General features: G+C 35.4%; 2 protein-coding genes across 2 annotated transcripts in view; one reads left to right on the top strand and one right to left on the bottom strand.

Moving 5' to 3' along the window:
- Positions 1-7,689, top strand: part of LOC148950935 (neural cell adhesion molecule 1-like) — a 256,145-nt gene extending 248,456 nt beyond the window's left edge. The window contains exon 9 of the mRNA XM_089090517.1: positions 4,029-7,689. Coding sequence (XP_088946643.1) covers positions 4,029-4,249 — 221 coding nt within the window. The 3' untranslated portion in view covers positions 4,250-7,689. The remainder of the gene's footprint in view (positions 1-4,028) is intronic.
- Positions 1-21,272, bottom strand: part of LOC148950934 (uncharacterized) — a 146,497-nt gene that overhangs the window by 121,558 nt on the left and 3,667 nt on the right. The window contains exon 2 of the mRNA XM_089090518.1: positions 20,295-20,386. The gene's annotated coding sequence lies outside the window, so the exon portion shown is untranslated. The remainder of the gene's footprint in view (positions 1-20,294; positions 20,387-21,272) is intronic.

The raw sequence follows: 21,272 nt of genomic DNA, 5'->3' as shown, positions 1-21,272 counted from the left end.
TATTTTATATTGTCTTCTGGCTCTTCTAAAATCAGGTGTAAGGAATAAGAGTAGACTATTGTATAACTTGACGATCTATAACCATTGATAGAAGGCGCCACGCTTGCTCTGGTAATCTAGTTAGTAGTATTCCATCTCTGCTTTCTACCGGGGCCCACCCCCTTCGAATCCAGATCAGGACATTTTTTCCCTTGAATATCCATATCCCTGGAATACGGCCAGAGCCCTGTTTCCAAGTGACGCAATATTGTTTCACTATTTCCGTATGATTAATCGGAAGGTGGTAGGGACAATACACAAGTAGAAATAAATAGTTACTAACCAATCTATTAAAAGGAACATGACACACCCTCAAGCTTTAAATAGGTCCATAGTTAAATAGTATGGAATTTCTTTGACATGCCCTCTGACGTCACGACACACCCTCAATCTATTCTTCGACACAGATAGTAGATTAACATGGGATTTCTCCAACATGCCCTGTTTCTACGACACAGGCATCAGATTCCCACAGGATTTCTATGAGAGTCCTGTGACGTCACGGCATTCCTGGCAAGATTCCCACGGGATCCCTGTTTCCAGCTGATAAGATTTTTATGACAGCCCTCTGACGTCACGACACACCCACGCCTTTATACGGTCAGGCAGGAAAATTAACATGGGATTTCTATGACAGCCCTCCTACGCTTTAAATAGATTCATAGGAAATTAACATGGGATTTTAAATGGTCAGATATGGAAATTAACATGGGATTTCCACGGCAGCCCTCTGACGTCACGACACACCCTCGCCTTTAAACAGTCAGATAGGAAAACAAACATGGGATTTATATGACATGCCCTCTGACGTCATGTCATCTCTGACAGGCTTCCCGGCATTCTAGGTGCTCTATTATTCCTTAAGTAATAAAAAACAGTTCAGCGTGTTAACATGGCATTTTATTTTTCACCCGAAATGTTAAAATTTTTTATTCTTTAGTTCTTTGTCCTCGTTGGGACTTGAAATGTCAATTCCCTTCCAATGGAACAGCGCTCCAAGCAACAGGACTAACAAGCCATTCCTAATATTCTGTAATAGGGAAATACTTTCAAGAAATAACACATTCCCGTGACGTCAGAAGACAAACCTCTGTCTATTCCATGACACATCTGGCCGGATTGCAAGCTCATTTTGGTCTTCTCCTGGCCAGCAGTAACATCGATGATGCAAACCGTGCGGAGGAAATTTTTATTTCTTAGACAAAAATTTCTCTAAATGTATTTATAGCAATAAAGATTAAGGGTGCTTAAATTGGTGTAAACACCTTGGTCGTCCTAAACAATAAATCTTAAAAACACAGACTTTGGAGATAAAATTCTTGTTAACTAACAAATTTACAACAATATTAAAAATAATTAAAAAAAGCAGTTAAAAAACGCGACAAACAAGAAATAAAAGGTGGGAAAACCATTATCGTAATATATGCCAAAAAAAGAACCGTGTATTTTAGAAAGTCGGGGATCCTAGCAAGGATAACAAGCAAGGTTAATGAAAATGGAATCTGTTCGAAATCAATAAAATTAAGCATTTTAATCAATATGGTGTCACATGAATTTACGAAAATGTAAAAACAAGGTTAAGGAGCAATAAAAAGAACTTGTTCAAAATCAATAAAATTAAGCATTTTGATCAATGTGATGTTGCAGGAGTGTACGAGTATGCCGCTGCAAAGCGGGGAGGGCACGTAGGTGGATAAGGACAGGCATGTAATGGCATTGTGTGGTGGGGGTGCTTTGTAATGCTTTTTCCACCTTTTATTTTTTGTTTGTCGTGTTTTTTAACTGCTTGTTTTCATTGTTTTAATATTTTTGTAAATTTGTTTTAATTAATAAGACTTTTGTTTACAGAGGCGGTGTTTTTAAAATTTATTGTTTAGGACGACCAAGGTGCGTTCACAATTTTAGCACCGCTTAGTTTTTATCACTATAAATACATTTAGAGCAATTTTGTCTAAAAAGTAAATATTTCCTCTGCTCTTTTTGTATCATCGATGTTACACTTGGCCAGGAGAAGACCAACATGAGCTTGGAATCCTGCCAGATGTGTCATGGAATAGACAGAGGTGTGTCTTGTCACGTCACGGTAATGTGTTATTTCTTGAAAATATTTCTCTGATAAAGAATATTGGGAATGGCTTGTTAGTCCTCTTGCTTGGAGCGCTGTTCCATTGGAAGGGAATGGACCTTTCAAGTCCCAGCGAGGACTACAAAGAACTAAAGAATAAAAAAAAAGAAATGCTTTGAACATTTCGGGTGAAAAATCAGATTCCATATTAACACACTGAACTGTTTTTTAATACTGAAGAAATAATAAAACATCTGAAACACCGGGAAGCCTGCCAGGGATGACATGACGTAAGAGGGTATGTCACAGAAATCCCAAGTTTATTTTCCTATCTGACCGTTTAAAGGCGAGGGGCAGTCGTGACGTCAGAGGTCTGTCGTGGAAATCCTATGTTAATTTCCCTGTCTGACCATTTAAAATCCCATGTTTATTTCCTATGAACCTACTTAAAATGTGAGGGTGTGTTGTGACGTCGGAGGGCTGTCATAGAAATCTTGCCAGCTGGAAACAGGGCTCCCTTCACAGGGCTCTCATAGTAATCCTATTGGAATCTGGTACCTGTGTCGTAGAAACAGGGCATGTTGCAGAAATGCCTTATTAATCTACTATCTGTGTCGTAGAATAGATTAAGGGTGTGTCATGACGTCAGAGGGCATGTTACAAAAATTCCATGCTATTTTTCCTATGGACCTCATGGAGGTCCTATGCTATTTTTTCTAATATTTAAAGCGCGAGGGTGTGCCATGTTTCCTTTAAATGATGGGCTCGTAACTATGTATTACTACTTGTGCATTATCCCGATCACACTTCGATTAATCATACGGAAATAGTGAAACAATATTGCGTCACTTGGAAACAGGGCACCCGTCGTATTCCAGAGACAGGTCATAACATCTGCACCTTTTACATGCTTAGAAAAAGTGTCCAGGTCGGGATTCGAAGGGGGGTCGGACCCGGTAGAAAGCAGAGATGGGATACTACTCTAGTTTTGCGCTATGACAGCCTTGATTAGGTATAGCTCTTCACCTGGCCTCGAGTAGAAACCTTGTAAATGTAGTTGAAAGCAATAATAAATGCTTTCAACTACATTTAAAAGGTTTCAACTCGAAGCCAGGTCGGCAACTCTCTCCTCCCATTATGGCTAAATGATCTTTTTACGTCTTTGTAGGGCTCAATAGTTTTAAATGTAAATGCCTCTTTCAAACGGTGTGCAAAAGTAAAGTATTTTTGTGCTCTACTCAATAAAACTTGGGCCGATAGCTCCCTCCCCAAAGATAACATATAAAGTGCACGTAAGTACAAGTATATGTAGTTGTTTATCAGTGGCACTATTGGTATTTTACATCAAACAGATACTATAATGCCATTACTTTAGGAATTAAGTTTATTTTGTCTTTCTCTTTCATCTTTTGTCCGTTTTATAATTTTTTTAAGGCAAATATCATAGCAAATTTAAGAAGTGTCCATTTATGTGATTACAGTTGTAGTTTTTTGATTTTGCGATTGAATTTTAATGCCTGGCTACACTAGCATACACTCGCTCTGTCGATGGTACCTGCAGGATTCTCACGTGGGGGGGGGGCAAGAATTTAAATATTTTTCAGTAGGGAGGGGTTAAAATCCGTGAAAAATATTTTACCGAAAAATAATTCACAGTACCTAGTTGAATATTTTAACCTTAGACTAATTTAGGACTCTAACATACTTTTTCATAATATTTTATCGTAAACTTTACCGTTCTAAGGCCTATATATGGTTTTTATATACGCTAGGCTCAGTTATGCTTGAATAATGTGCAACCATTGTTCCTGGTAGAATGCTTCTATGTATATTTCTTCACCGTCTATCCGATTCTTACATTTAGTGTCTTCATTAAATTGAAGACAAGATTTAAACAAACCTAAACTTCTTGTTGTACTTTTAGACTCAAGGCCATGTTCAATTGCTGGTCTACATTTTGACACTGAATATGAAATCCGTATCGCAGCTAGAAGCAGCGCAGGCTATGGTGATTTTTCGACGCCGAAAAAAATTAGAACCCTGCGTCAAGTGACAACTGTTCCACCCATGCCAATGACAGGCGCAGCGCAAGCAATAGCCAGCACACTTTCCATACTTTCATTCCTATCTTTGTTATGGTTTTGAATTGTTTCCGTTTATTTGGAGTATTCTTCTTCAAGAATAACCTTAAGTAGTTGTCATACAGAAGATAAAAATCTACCTAGGGCCCATTACAAAATATCCTAGTGTAAAATGATGTTTATGTTAGATAGCTTTGAAATGTCTTAGATTTGGTTAATTTCATATTCTAAATTTAATTGTCTGTCTGTGTCTGACTAAAGCTCCGTCTTAATAGGTTTAGTCATTTAGCTTAACTAGCAAATAATTGATATAACTATCCTTAATTTTAAGACAATAATGTAAATAAGACGAATAGCGCTTATAAAGCTAAAGTGAACCACCATCCTGTTTTTCTTATTCATTTTAGTACCTACCGATTGTTTCAGAATGGCTATCAATTTGGAATATACATCTTACACAGGACTCAAGACAAGGAGGAATATACTCTCCATAATTTGTTTATAAGCTTCCTAAGTTTTAGAGTCCTTATGACACTTATTCAACCGTTAAGGGAAGACAGAACAACATAAATGAGCATAAGTCAATATCTAGACATTTATGAAAATAAAGTTTGCACTGAGGTGAGGTTGATGATTAAACGCGTCTTCAGTAGAATTGGGGGATAGAGCCGCCCTGAAACACTGTTTTTGGGGCCTGAGACCCTACAAAAAAACTTGGTAGAATTCTACCTATCCATGAAAATTCATTTTGAGCTAAAACGCGATAAAACTGAAAATAAACACTCCAGCAGATTCATCATTTGGTAGGAAGACCATCTACCTTATTCTCCTTTCCAACACCAAACATTTCCCTAAAAGTGCAATTCTGGAATGTTCCAAGTTTTAAATTTAACAAAAATACTTGTTTCTTGGGGCTTGGAATTTTTTAGTGTTTTCTTGTCAAAGTGCTTGGTTCTTTCTCCCCTTCAAATAAAAATTGAAATGGTGTCTCTTAGCCTTAGCCCCCTTCCCAAAAATAAAAAGTTGGTGAAATAGGATCATGAATTAATCCAATGAGTAAAAGAAAGGCAGTTCAAAGCTGTAAAAGAATAGCTGCATAATATAATATGTGACTGTCTGGTACACGCTACTATAAAAATTATTTAATAATACTCTTACTGACTAGTTTACTAATTTTTAATCGCGATAGTTTTTGATAATTACTGTTTTAATGCCTGTTGATGTTGTTTTTTCCTATGCAGCTTCTTTTTTATTATCAGGCTTGGGTGTAGGAGTGTAATTCGGGAAGAGAGGGGGAAGCAATACTAGAAAACACCAAAAGGAGACTTGTGTCAATATTTGAGAGGATTGTTTCTAATATTCTTCTCCCTTCCCCATGTACCTGCCTACTCTTAATTCTGTCTTGCAATTTATGAATGTGTTGACAAAACTGAATATTAAGCATTACATATTAACACTGAAGATATGTGAAGCTATAGGATTCCTTGATTTGTAAGATTAAGTATTTTCTTTTTTTTCAATTTAAATCTAGAGGATTCAAGGTATATCAAGCTACAAATAGCAATAATAAAAAGGTCCAATGAAAGATAAAATGTAAGAAGTTTACAATCACAGAGGATCAGAGAGGCAACTTTTAAAATGATCTTGTGTGTTTGTGACGATAAAGTTTTTGTTTCTTTTTACTGGTTTAAATTTTCAAAGAGAAAAATCAATCAGGTGCAATTTGAATTTTTATTCAAATTGACTGAAGCCTCCACAATTAGACTTTACCACCCATCCTCCCACGCATGTTTCAAGCTGTTGAAAATGTTCTTCTGTTTTCATAGGTTTATGATCATTAGTGTAGTTTGTAAATTGTACTACCATTCAGTGGCAGATCCAGGGGAGGCGCGAGGAGGCCCCCCCCCCCCCTAAAATAATCTAGAGTATTTTAATTTACTTAATTAACGCAAATTTGCGTTAATTAAACTTGCTCCTTACGCAATTTTATCAGATAAACCGATTCCCCCCCCCCTAAAACAAATCCTGGATCCGCCACTGCGACCGTTTTCCATTCCATACACTTCAGATGAGACTTTAATATTTAGTTTATATATTCATGTCGTCCTTAGTTGTTTCAAATAATCAATAATAATAAAAATGTAATTATTACTTATGATATATAGATCTGTAAAAAGTGAGATTATAAATGTAAATGCTAAGTGTGAATGCTGCCAAAAGTGTGTAGGTTTTGTTTTGCGAATGCTTCAAATAATTTTGATTGTTATTTTTATTCGTAATACAATATTTATTGTACAAACTACTATTTCCAGAATAAATCATGTGTTATATTGAAAATCACGTTTAGCTAATGAGGATGGGACTGATTCCATCTGATTATATAAATCATGTTATTTGATCGTAGCCTGCGTTTCTGGTTGAAATATTATTCAGCTTAATAATTTTTAAGATCATACTGCTTTTCAATGATAAATGAATGGGAATTTAGGAATGTGTAATTAATAGAAAAAGTAATAAAAAGATAAAGTACCAAAGGTAAATAATTTTTAGACCATACTTGTCCACACTGCCATTCCATTTACAAATTTAAGAAACGAAAGTGTATCAAAATGGATATAGTATTCCAAATTATACAGTTGACAAAAAAGTATCAAAGGATAAAGTATAAAGATAAAGTAAAAGAATGGCCCGAATGTTTTGGCTTTACATCCTGCAACGTTTATAATCGTTTTTTCTGTAGCTGGTTTTTCCCAAGGGCAAGGTGAAAACAATGTTTTTTTTGTATTTTGGTTATATACCACACTTTCCTTCTTATTATTCTTCTTTCTTGTTTGTTTTGGTGGTTCAGTGTAGATTCTTATTATTCTTGTTAAAGCGATTAATGATTTAAAGCCAAAATATTCTGGCTTTTTAACATTTTTATTTTATTGTCTTGATTAAAATTCTTACCATTAATTTATATATGCTTATCTTATTAGTTTTTTCAGCTGTATTTCAAAAGGTAATTTATGACCCTTTGTGACATTTTTAGGCTTATAGCCTAGAGAATACTAGACAACAATATCAAAGGAATTAGCACAAAACAATGAAAAAGACCATAATAAAAGAAAGAAGGTGAAACAATTTTTTTATTTTTTCTTTAGGCATAGAATCTCCGTCATTTTGTGCTATTAATTTAAAAAAAAGAGTTTTCAAAGAAGTTTTTTGTGATATTTACACTGAAAATAAACAAATGTGAAGTCATATAATAAATTACATTTCAACTTGCAGTGTGCATCGGCCCTACAGTCTAATAGCTACAGCTGAGTTCGAACTTTGGTCCCGTAATACCAAGCTGACATCAAACCCACTACGCCACCACAGGACAAACAGACATTAAAGGAATGAGCAAATCAAACTTGAAAATAACAGAATATGCCACAAATAAAAGAAAATTCACTGCCCGCTTAAACTTTCTAAAGACTAGAGTGTCTGAGGCATTTATACTGAAAACGCAGCGTGTTCTGGATATTGTATTTTTTATTGTCAAAACAATAAAAAAAACAAAAATCAGAATACCAATCAAGGCTACGGGAGAGAAAACAATACGTCATAGAAATATTTTTTTTCATGACAGTTTACTTTAATTATTTTACAAGAACAATTTTTATTTTCAAAATTTTTCTATTTTGTTATATTTAAGTCAAATGTTTCGAGATTTATGCCCAAGCAAAATTTTAAAAAGATACTGAACACTTTTTGTTTTCAAAACTTTTCTATTGTATTATATTTAAGCCAAATGTATCGAGATTTATACCCAAGCAAAACTTTTAAATGAATACTGAACACTTTTTGTTTTCAAAACTTTAACTATTTGATTATATTTTAGTCAAATGTATCGAGATTTATACCCAGCCAAAATTTTTAAAATGAACACCTAAAATTTTGAAGTAACATTTAGGGTGTTAAAGTGACATTTTGATCTGGTAATCAATAAGTTTCCTGAATTTGATAGAAATGAATTTAAGGACTGAAAGCACTCAACAGAAGTAGACTCAGTAAAGCTTAACATCCACATCTGAAAACTCATTATGGCTAAATTCAAGCCTATTGAGTCAATGCAGGGAACTCGGTCAATGAAAAACACACCAGCGGGAAACTCAACATACGAATCTGAGAACAGCAGTTATCAACAAATTATCACTCCAAACTGATCTTAATCTGTTTAAAAATCATAAAACCAGAAGTGAAGACAGATACAATCCATTAAAGAAACCTAATATTGAGAAAATTAGTTGGACAAAATTGAAAAATGTGAATTTCCTCGAAAAAAATTATAAAATCGTAACAGGCACGACAAAAATTAAAAATCCATGTTTCTGCTCTACAAACATTGAAAATATCTGAAATCCCTACGATAGGAATCGAAAATCTTTGAAAACTTAGGTTCAAAATTTGAAAAAGACGAAATTGTGTGAACAAAAAAGAAAATGTTGAAAATTTAAAATTTGAAAAAAGATGGAAGGACATAAGCGAAAAAAGAAAAACTTTTGAAAACATCATGGCAAAATTAAAAACACGAAATTAAGTGAACATAATAGGAAAAGGGTAAACAGTTCATGACAAGAATTCTAAAGACGCAATTACGTGAATAAATCAAAATGGAATTTTGAGGATTTCCTAAAAAATAGAAATGTTAAAATTTAACCAGAGCAACTTGATTTTTTCTCCTTAGAAATAAGGAGACATGATACAAATACTACCCTTCTATTTTGAGGTGTAGAGCCACTATCTACCACGATTGGTTGAATTAGGTATCATACTTCAACCGATACTAAAAACTCGCCTAACCTCCCTTCACAAGCCTAAAATGGTGTAAGAAGTAACATAAACTGAGATAAAAAAAAAGATAACCCAAATAAATTTGCTAGTTTGTCACATCTAACAGATCTTGAACTTACTTTCAACATATTTTTAATATATGAAAAATCATTTAAAATTAAAGGAGAGAAATGGAGGGGAAAACATTGAAATAGGAAAGGTCAAACTTTTTGAGATTCCTTTAATAGAAATTCTGCTAATTTGTTTCAGGCTTACTGCTAAGATTACTTGTAAAAATCAGTCACCTTATGAAGGGGTGAATAATGTATCACACTCTTTACTAGCTTAAAGCAAAACATTAAAATAGACATGAAAAAATATAGAAAATCATGCGTTGAATTAAATAGCTGTAGCTTGATTTTTTATTTAATAAAAATCACCTTAAAAAATAAATATTTCACAATACACGAAAAAAATGGGATGATAGGATTTTTTGAGGAAGGAAATATAGTTTACGATTTCAGCTGAAGAAATATCAAAGGACATTAAATTATAAGCATTTTCGCGTTATTGCTAAAGAAACGCTATTTCCTAAGCTTTTTTTCGGCTATGTTTCTTGTTTGGAAATCTTTTTAGTTATGTTTTTCAATTTTGCAAACTGTGTTTGCCCACCGAGATACTTGTCTATATAAATCTCAAATATTTTGAAATATTTTGAAAACAAACGTGAGCAGGGTGGAATTATAATTCTGTTTTTTTTTCTTTTTAATTGAACGTAAACATTCCACTTAAAATTCAGAATCGAATTCAAATAATTCAATGATAACAGTTGTGGAACTTAGATTTAAAAGAAATAGAATGTGGCCCAAGTGATATATAAATAGAAAAATATTCAAACCGTCGCTCTTAAAAAAAAAAAAAGAAAAAAAAGTAAGATTTAATTGTCGAAGGGTCTTTTTTTGGGGACAATAAGTAAAGAGTGAACTGTTTTTACCCGGCCGCTCTTTTCAAGAGTCTAAAGTGATTCGATGCTGAATTGAGATGCAGTTTGTCACTTAGGGAAAAATTCCCCAAGCTTTTTTCGGCACATGGGGTCAATATCATTGATCTTTTGATTATAGTTAAAAAAAAAAATATGAGTGCTTTAGTTCTAAAAATCTGAAAAATTTCAAGTCTGATGTATGATTAATATTTAAAAATGGAGTAAAATGAATTAAAACAGAGAAATCAACAACTTAAAAAGATAAAAAAAAACGTAAAAAAATCTATGGTAGTCCATAAGAGATGTCGGAGAGGGTATGGTCTCCGTCGGAGCTTTTTGTGTGGTTTCGTTTGGTAGAACAAAACTTTATTTTCTGAATAACTTAAAACTTATCTGTAAACTTAAACAACTTAAAACCATATCTTGTTCTGGTTAAGGGAACAATCGGAGCATAAAAGTAGACATTGAATTAGGGGGAAATATGCGTCAGACGTTTTACAAATCAACTTTACTTCAAAATATGCTTTAAATCTAAATAAACTAAAGAACTTGGGAAGTTGAATGTAATTGATGTATGCACCTGGGTGGAACCAATATTGTCAGGTGTTTTAGGTAAGAGAATAGAATATTCTCTTGTGGCTAATAGGGCTATAAAATCGATATCCTCGGAACTGATAGGGGTTATATAACCGATGTTGTTAGAAGCAAGGAAAGATGTAGCATGTTCCCATGATCAACAGAACAGCTCAGAAATGATAGATTCTAATTAGTATCCTCTAGGAAGTATTGATGCAAAAACAGATGTGTCATTTACAAGAGGCAAGAAATCGGGGAAATAGCGAAATTTTTTAGAACTGCTAGATTCTAGTAGCTGTAATCACTGTCTAAAGACGCCTTACTGCTGCTATTACCGAGACTACTACTAGATGAATAAATATAAACTCTATTTATACTATATTGTAATTAATACACTATAAATATAGTTTTCATTCTTAATAAATCTCATTTGCCAATCTGACTTTAAATAGGAGAAATATCTGCTGCACTAGTGACAAATGGTAGTCGGTGATTAGGCAGACAATTACAGTTTTTTCAGTGCTGGGATTGTTTAGAATATGAGTTTTTTGTCTTTGTTTGTTTTTTGTTGTTTTTTCTCTCTTTCTTGTTGTGTTTTTTTTAATGATTTAAATTTATTTTTGTTTTCTCTCTTTGTTCCCCGCCTATAAAGGCTCCCGGATGTGGAGTTGAAATATTCGGACATTTTTTAATTAATGCTTTTGTTTTGTTTTGTTTTTAGTACGTTTTGTTCACTGCTTGATTAATTAAACCCTTTTTTCTCTTAAATTTTAAATGGAAAAGCAGTATGGTAAAAGAAATTATCTGACTACTACTACAACTATTGAAGTATTTTAAAAAATTTCAATTGTATCCAGGTTTTCATAATGGCACAGATGTAATATCTCAAGATCGGAAGAAGATCGACGATAAAGTTGAAAGGTAGACTTTTAGGGCATACTGTTGGGAATGTTAAACTAAATTCAAGGACACTATATGCATGCAAGGTTGTCAAAAGAGCGCACCTGCGATAGCTAAGGATCGGCTAAGTGTATTAAGTTGAAAGTTTTAGGACACGTAGAGAGGTTTTTGAACTAAATCAAAAGTAACTATATGGATTAGGGTTGTCACCAGTAATATCTCAGGAGTGGCTAAGGACATTAAGTTGAAACTCTTAGGGTGCGTTCAACTAAATCAAATGACATTGTATGCATACAAAGTTGTCAAAAGGGTACATCTCGCGATTTCTCTTGAAGGGCTAAGGGAATTTTGTTTTAAAGTTCAGGGCATATTAAGAGGGATGGTCGATTTATATTTGTTTTTATTCAAGGTTGTAACATGGTGGCGGTCAAAATAGCTTCAGCTCTATGGAAGCCAAAAATTATGCAGATTTTCATTCTATTTTTTTTTTCAAATAATTTTCCGCATACCCGTCCATCCAAAGTTCTATAGTACAACTAATATTAGAATTTTTTTGCAAAACTATGTTCTTTTATACCCCAGTGAAAAAAAAACTATGTCAGTTAAAACTGAACAGAAATTAATATAAAAAAACTTTTCACAATACAACTACCAGAAACAGGAGCAGGGTAAGCGCCACAATGCCTTTTAAAGACCAGAACGTTTTAAAATGTTATATATATATATATATATATATATATATATATATATATATATATATACACACAAACAAAAACCAAAAAAATAAAACAAACAAAATAAAACACAACCCCAACAACTCCCCCACTCAAAAACACAAAATCACACACACACACACACTATATATATATATATATATATATATATATATATATATATATATATATATATATATATATATATATATATATATATATATATATATATATATATATATATATATATATATATATATATATATATATATATATATATATATATATATATATATATATATACATATATATATATATACATATATATATATATATATATATATATATATATATATATATACATATATATATATATATATGTATATATATATATATATATATATATATATATATATATATATATATATATATATATATATATATATATATATATATATATATATATATATATATATATATATATATATATATATATATATATATATATATATATATATATATATATATATATATATATATATATATATATATATATATATATATATATATATATATATATATATATATATATATATATATATATATATATATATATATATATATATAATAATAATAATAAAAAAATAATAATAAAAAATATTCGTTTTTTTTAACTTTAAAAAAAAAAGTGTCACTTATAGTTTTAGTAAACTTAAATTGCCGAGACTTTCAGAATTATAATTTTTCTGCATATATTAAACTGTCAATCAGAATGTCGACCATCTAGGGCCAAATGAAAAACAGGTCGTCTCCAAATGGGAGGGGGAGAAGTTGTAAGAAAACATTTCAGGGAAATTGGAACTTCCTGTGAGGGTTTAAAGAGGGAGATTTTGAATAGATTGGGATGGAGGAGTAGTGTATGTAGCTGTGTTGGCCTCTGGCGGCTTGGTGTTGCAGTGAGTTAGTAGTAGCATTAGCAGTAGTAAACTGAATTTCATTAATTTTTTCAGTGATATTGGTTATTATATTGATTTTTATTGGTTTTATGACAAAAAAGCATGAAGCTTGAAGCAAAAATTGTTTTTCAGTAAAATTCAAATGACGCTCTAGTTTTTAAAAGATTTAAGGGATGTTAGTCCTACTCCCGTTTGTGGTAATTTCTGTTCATTAAGTTTGAATTGATTTTTATTGTTACTTCTGCTATACCGTTTGAATTTATTTCTGTTTCTAAGGGTTACTGTCTATACAGAGACGGCCTTGCTGGTGCGCGGGGCCCGAGGTCGAGGTAATAATGCAGCGGGAGTAATAACAATGTAGCCTCCAGCGGGAGTGGTAACAATGTGATTCCTAGGGTTCAGGGGAAACGTTGTGGTTTCAACAAGATGGCGAATAATAACCACGCAACGACGATGGGTGCTGCAGGCGTCCTACCACTTATAATTTATTCTTTGCGCTGACAGTAGAGTTTGGGCCGCCGCATTTTGCGTTATAAGAAAATGAATGTATTATGCGTGTAAAAACACTTCCATGCTATAGTATAACGAATTTAAAATATAACATAAATTCAGCGTTAAGAAGATATGCACAGTAATGTTCTATAATGTTAACTTACGACGTGAAACTCCAGCGTGAAAACTTTGCTATGTGCGTAATATTATTATAATTTTTTATATTGGGAAATATACCGCATCGCAAACACATTTGGCCCTGTTAGGATGGGGCTCAGGTAGGCGTTGGGCCCTGTGTGGTCGAACCACTTGTCACCCCCATAGGCCGGCACTGTGTCTATTGGTGCGGTCCAGAAAAAGTAAACTGAAAAAGTCTGAGGTCATTTTCTTGAATAAATAAAAAAAACTAATTTAGGCTGTAAAAGAAATTTGGCTTCATATCTGAAGAAAAAACAGGAACGTTTTTCAAAACTAAAAATAAATATAAAGAATCAAACACTAGATAATAACAGGATACTAATAATTAGTAGGCTATTTGAATAATTATCTAAAACATTTAGAAAACACTTAGAGATCAAAACAATTAGAATAATTATCCAAAACATGCATAAACAGAATCTTTTTCTTAAAATGGTAATTCAGCAGCTTATAGCTAGAAAAAAATTAAATAAATAAACCACGGGCTCTCACACCTATTTTAAGGTATGCGGTCCATGTAATCATAGTCCAGGAAGTGTGTGAAAAAAAGGGCCTAACCCGGAACAAATTACAATAGAAAAGATTCTTTGACTACCCGACTCAGAAAATGCGCTGATTCCAAATATGCAAAGTTTGCTCTTCTAGCTGTTTCACAAATGTGTTTTTTTTTTAGGTTGAGGTTGATTTTGAGGAGGTCTTTTGCATCATTTGTCTTTTGCAAAAATGCGTAGAACCACGAAAACAATATGCATTTAGGGGTAATAAAGTACGCTGAATCTGAAAATGATCTCTAACTGCAAGGATAAACAACAGTTATCAATATTTAAAGGGGAAGTATGTGGGAGGAGGGTGAATTTTCTCATCTAGTGTTAAACCACGCTGAATCTGAAAGAAACCGGTCTTAAAATGTAGAATGACAACTATCACCCATTTTGATGGTTTAATTAACGATTAAAGCAATCTCAACCTTTTTAGTTATAAAATATACAAATGTGATAAAAAACGAAATAGCAACATTCATAGATCTTCGTGATCTTCGAGATCATCAACTCGGAGAAACTTAGCTGTAACCAGTTAGCACAACATGTTCCCTTGGAAGGTCCACAGGCCCAGATGCATTTTATGCCATTTCTTTTGCAAGTGCATCGCACATTTTAGCAGTCGGTTTTGAAGTTACAGTGAAAAACTGCAAAGAGAGAGTTGGCGGAAGTGGGGAGTTCACCAAAAATAGGGCGATATAATCCATTCTGAATTACCCAACCGAACTGGTCAGGGTCGAGATTACATCTCAGGGTTTTCCACGATTCAACTTGCAAATAAACTCGAAATGAGAGGAAGCTGCAAGCATCACTGGTGGGAGGGAGAACTTTAGACTCAACATACGAAGCAGATGCTGTAACTTTCTCGATGAATTTGAGATGACGCAACTGATTGAGGGTGGAAATTGAGCCTGGACACTTAAACAAAAGCATCATTGCTTTCTCCCCATCTGCTGAAATGTCGTGCTTGGTGGATAGTGGGTCCATAAAAACTTTAGCGGATTCGTAAGACTTGTTGTTTTTTATCAGAAGCTGTAGTCCCGCTGACTTCCCAATGCCATAGACACGAGAAGTTGAATCGCACCCAAGGAAGGCGTGGACAAACAGGATTGTGCTGCATATACGAGATCCAAGGTTTAGTTTCGTTGCATTTATATCCCAAATTCTATTCTTTGAGATTTCAGCTCGAGGTTCGGAGTAAAAGTAGATCGCTTGGCTATCTGTCTGTGCGTGATTACAGAGGAGTATAAGCAGATCTGTGTCGTCTCCAACCAGGACAGTAGGTATAAGAGAAGTAGATCGAACTGCGGTTAGAAAAATGAGAATATCAGCGTCCCCTTGTGCTTGATATACCTGACACCCAGCTTTGGTCAGGTACTCACTGGTCATGGCTATGATTGCTTGCTTATTCTTGAAGTTGCTTAGGAACACTTCTTTCTTTGTAGAACAGACCATATTCCTGCTAAAATTGATCTGCGGGCACGATCGTTTCCCTCTCCGTCTCAAATGAGTTATGTCTTTGATTGAAAGTGCTTGGTCGTATCCGTCAAAAACCACAGACGTTCTTTGCACCTCGTATTTCCGTGCAACGTAGTCAAAGTACTTCTGGCAGATACTATCATAAGTTGAGTTATTTCCCAAGGAATTCGCTGAAGCAGTGCCCCACCATCGAGAACTATATGCTTGTCACTGAAATCTTTGACAAAGTCTTCAGTTTTCAGCAGCTCTGCAACTAGACGCCACATCGCATCGGTGAGGGCAGGCTTATCGGCTGTTCGTGGAAGTCCGTTTGCTTCAAAAAGTGATGGAGGCGGTGAACACAGTTCATACTTAAAGTATGACTCCAAATCATCTTCGCTATTTCCAGCAACTGTCACCAGCCGCTGAAACATGAATGCTGGATCAACGGCAACTGACTCTCCGTCAATTACTGGTGCAGATTTATTAGCAAGCGTTACGGCCACAGACTTTTTCTTGAATGTGTACGTGTTGACGTTTTCCCCTGTCATGTTATCCATGATTTCTTGTCCGACGGATCTAGTTGTGTCGATGTTGACTTTTTGATTCAGCCGTAGCTCCAGAAATAATGTGTCGATAGCTCGGGTCTTCTGCAAAAGGGGTACTCTCAGCAAGAAAGCAAAGGAGCTTGCTAGTGTCGTGGTTGTCGTGTTCAATCCTCGACTCTCTAACTTCTTTGTGCTGTTCGCTCGTCTCGTATTGGACTTTAGCAAAAGTTTGCATCGACGAATTAATTGCACTACAAGTTGGTGCTGAGAGTAACCAAGTCAGCCTCTGCAACTCACTCATGCCGCTTCCCCTTGTAAGACCACCGTTAGTTTTCAACGAGCGCATGAGGACCTGCTCAATGACCAGATCTGATGACAGGCCCGCCCAAAATTTTTCGGATCTGCGGATAACATGGCTCCCGTTCTGAAAATTGTCAAACACGTCGGGATTGGTAGTTTCCAGCTGTTTCATATTTTGCAGGTACACCCTGGCAGACTTCGCATATAGGAAGTGGTTGGACGCTGCGAAATAGGGCAACATAGCTTCAACTGCCTGAAGGTGAAGATCCCAGTTCTTCGTACGCTCTACTTGGATGAACTTCTTCAGTATGTCTATCATTTCCATATATTGTATCCACAGTTTTACCGTACGTGACTTTTCCGAAAGTGACTGTTTAAGAGAAGAAAATTTCTTGGCGACTTCTGCCAGGGACAGATTTTCCTCTATACTTCGCATGTCTGTGTGACCTTCCAATGCACCAAGATAAACAGTGAAGAACTCCATAAGCTCGTCGGAGGCACTGAATATTTTTTCCGTGTCTGCTGAATCAGCGCCATCTTCAGTGCCGTAAAGTTCAGTGAAAAGAAGTGTGTTCAGTGCCCAGTCACTGAGTATGTGTCCTCGTATAGCTCTGGAATAAGCTTTCCCAGAAATGATTTGTAGAACAGTATTTGGCGCATATATTATTTCCAAAGTGTCATGAAGTCCAGAGCCTTCCATAATCTGTCCAACATCCCCAATGTAACTCATGAGTGTGTGGAAGCCACCCAGCCGCAGGACGATTATTTTTTATAGGACTTGCATCCGTCTCGGCAGCAATAATGGTAAGAGCTTTCCAGTAAAGTGGCTGATCGAAGGTCAGTACTGGAGTCGCACCGTATCTGGAACACTGTTCGCAAACGAAGCTGAGTGTGGAGTAGATACAAATGGGATCACTTGAGCTCATATCTATCATGGGCATGAAGAGAATTGAGGCTTTCCCTGTGTAAGAGCCTGACTGCGTATCAACATACAGCTCACTCATAGCTCCCTGCCAGCTAGGCAAGGGTGCAGGAAAAAGTCCTTGACATCTTCCATAGCAAGTCGCAATATTTTGAGGGATCCAGAATCGAAACTCGTGGTAGCGGATCGTACAGAAGATTAGGTTGTCCTAGTGTCTGTCTGAGATAATTAATGGGAATTCGGTTCGGTTCAGTTATCTGCCTTTACGTAATAAACTATCTCCTCTTAAGTACAGTTGAAGACCTCAACAGTGGCGTCACAGAAACAATTTTGCCCATGACGTGAAAAGTGCCGTGACCATCAAGGGTTCAGCTGTTGTGGTCAACGTTATCAGCTATGTGCTGCATGCAAAAAGTTCCTTCCAGACCCTCTATATTTATGCTGTTAGAAACCACAGCGTTACGCTCGAAGAGCTTCGTCTCGTAATATGATGAGCTGAAACCCATAGCACTGAGCATGTCAATTAGAAAGCGGCTGCCAAACTGATGATGCAACTGGACAGCTAATCCAATCTGAAGAGGTGGTCTGATTGCCTTTGGCCGACAGGCTTGTAACATGCACTGACCTATTGACGCAACCTTCCTATTTCTTTTGTCTCCTACGAACAAAGTATTGAGAAAAAGCCACAAAGATGAGTGTAGGTATTTGATGTTGTCTGTTATCTCCCCGTGGTTTTCGGAATTGGGATACACATCTATTTGTTGCTTAATACGTTGGGCATCACTTTTGATTATATCTGCTGCAGCTAGGACGATAGCTTCTTTCTCCAGTTCCACGTCGACATTTTTTGGCTTTAAGTAATACTCGTGGAGAATGGCATGAGCTGTGGCTCTTAGCGTAATGACGTTCTGTCTGCCGTTTATCTCTGCAAATGCTGCGCTTTCACCAAATCTCTCTCGCATCTTCTTTTTCATGTATCTTTCACTACATCCAGAATCCTGTGAATTGCCCATGAGGTCTTTCATCATACTAACAAGATCATTCAGTGTTAGTTGCTCATCATCTTTAGCCTGGAAAAACTCAACAACTTTCTCGAACGCCTCGTTCTGATTCAAGTTCTGTGGTCGACCAGATTTCATTTTCCAGACTGTGAAGGAATTCCGCTATACTTGTTGGGGATATTACGTTTCGTTAGAAAGTTTGAGTGGCAGGACTTGTGGTAAACTATATCAGCAGCGTGTAGATCGGCAGTGGCAGCAAGAATTTTAGTCATCACTGCTCCTAACCAGTCATCATTTCTCTTTCCACAAATCACTCTTAGTGTGTTTTCAAAGTCTCTCGTTCTAACCTTGAAATTGTCTTCCTTCTTCTTTGCTCTGTCAACTATAACCGGTGTAGAGCAAAAGCAACAATCGGATTTAAAGTTGAAGTTTTCAGATAAACGGGAATATTTTTACCTCTGACTTTGCGTCACCTGCGATAGCGATGACTAGTACTGCTCAATAGATCTTTTGTTAGTGAAGTTAGACCTGCATGACTTATGGACAGGATCCCCATTAATTGTTGTGACATCTTCACGCTTCCTTGATTGACTAGCTTCATTCACCGAGTCTTCACTTTTCTCTCCAAAAACGACCTTTCCTGACTCTTCCACTATTTCTTTTTTGCAAATGATACAATTTATATCGACAATTTAAAGTTTAAGAGTAGTTATCCATACATTCATCTTTCAACCTAAAAAGATATAGCTAAATTTAAACTGGTTTAATGTTTCTAAGAGAGAGAGAGAGAGAGAGAGAGAGAGAGAGAGAGAGAGAGAGAGAGAGAGAGAGAGAGAGAGAGAGAGAGAGAGAGAGAGAGAGAGAGAGATGGCGTGTATGATCAGCAAGGTCAGCCAAACTAAAACGCCATAAGCCACAGGAAACAAAAATAAACCAGAACAACAATTCCAGGATTACAGCGGCTTTAGAAACTGATTATTATCAAGGATTTTCAAAAGTGCCGTTTTACCAACTTCGACGAACGGGAATTAAAAGTCACCGCCGCGCAAGTGCCTTGCCCACTGGGACTGCAAGGTCCCTAAAATAGAATCTATCACAGCTGGCGTCCAAAGGGATTTATCATGTTTTTTTCTATACCAAAATGTTTTATTTTTTGAATAACAGCAAAAACTCTTGCAGTTTTTACTCTTGACCTTACTACGCTGTACTCTGCTATCACAAATAAAAAAGCCCGATTTCTTACCTTTTTTGAAAAAAATTAAACAGCAGAACTTCACCATCAGTTAAACAACTCTCACTGACTGAACGCAACTTTGACCTGTTATCCATTAATCGACTGGCCAGATAAGGCAAAACACGATGGAACAGGTTTTATCACTGTAATGATAGATTTAGAATCGCCCGAAGGATTTTTACATTCTGGGATTGTTAGGTCTCGTCAGTTATAAAAGGGTTATGAAGCTGATGGAATATTTAGATGAAATTTCCAATTTTAAATTCAAATGAAGGTGATTTTCATAATCACGATGATCTAGTACCCTATTTTAGACATTAATCTCGTTGTTGTTTGCCTTGATATGAAAACATGAATTTTACATCCTCAAAATCAACATCAACCTCAAAAACATAATTTTTTGTAGTTTTCTATATATTCATCGTTCAACTTAAAAAGATAAATGAAAGTTTTAACTTTACGTTAAAATAAAAGTGATTTTCATACTCACCGTGATCTAGTACCCTAATCTAGACATCAATTCTGTTGTTGTACGCCTTTATGTGGAAACACAAATTTCACCTCCTCAAAATCAACCTCAACCTAAAAAAAAAAACCTATTTGTGAAACAGCTAGATAAGCAAACTTTGCATATTTAGAATCAGCGCATTTTTCTGAGTCGGGTAGTGAAAGAATCATTTCTATTGCAATTTGTTCCCGGTCAAACCGTTCGCTTCCTGGACTATCAGAGACATTGCTGTAACGCTGCCTAAGTAAAAAAAACACATGCTTTCAATACACTTTTAGTTTCCCTGATCCCTTTTGGGGTGGTCGTAAAATCATTGGAAGGTGTCCTTTGACTGGGAAATGAATTAAAATCATGTTCCCATCTAGCCATTGGCCGATTGGAGACAAAGCCAAGACAGATAGTCTGAGTGAGAGGCAAAGCTGGCATAAGCCTTTTTTAGGATTGTATAAAAATGATGTCATTTTCACTTGTTGATAGAAAGTCTATCATCCATCCATCCATCCTAGGGAAGAACTAAGGTAGATAGCCATAGAACTAAGGGATGATCGATATTTTGGGTTTGACTCAAGATGAACAACGTCGACTGGACTTGTATGCAAACAAGGGAAGATGAATTTGCCTGGACTCACAGGCGAACAAGTGACCTAATAGGTTTTCCCACTTAGAGTAGAAGTAGTACACTAAGCTCTTCAAACACTTTCACAATGCCTCAATAAAGGAAGGGCTAATTGATACATATTTGTTTTATACAAATGACAGTTTTGGCTCACATATTAAAAGAGATCAAAGGGTAGCCAGCCATCCCCTGTGCCCTTTCTACCTTAGGGTTACGCCTCTCTCCTCTAATGATCTTTGCCTCATCTTTTAGGATTATTGTTTTGATCAAATTCATCTAAGAAACCGTAACATATGCCTACAGAGGATATACGACTCAATTAGCCCCAGGAACAAGGGCCTTAA

The sequence above is a fragment of the Artemia sp. Qi Xiang Cuo genome, chromosome 6, assembly GCF_049724085.1.
Source record: "Artemia sp. Qi Xiang Cuo chromosome 6, ASM4972408v1, whole genome shotgun sequence".
Lineage (NCBI taxonomy): Eukaryota > Metazoa > Arthropoda > Branchiopoda > Anostraca > Artemiidae > Artemia > Artemia sp. Qi Xiang Cuo.
The sequence above is the reverse complement of the archived record's forward strand: the minus strand, read 5'-3'. Positions and strand labels throughout refer to the sequence as shown.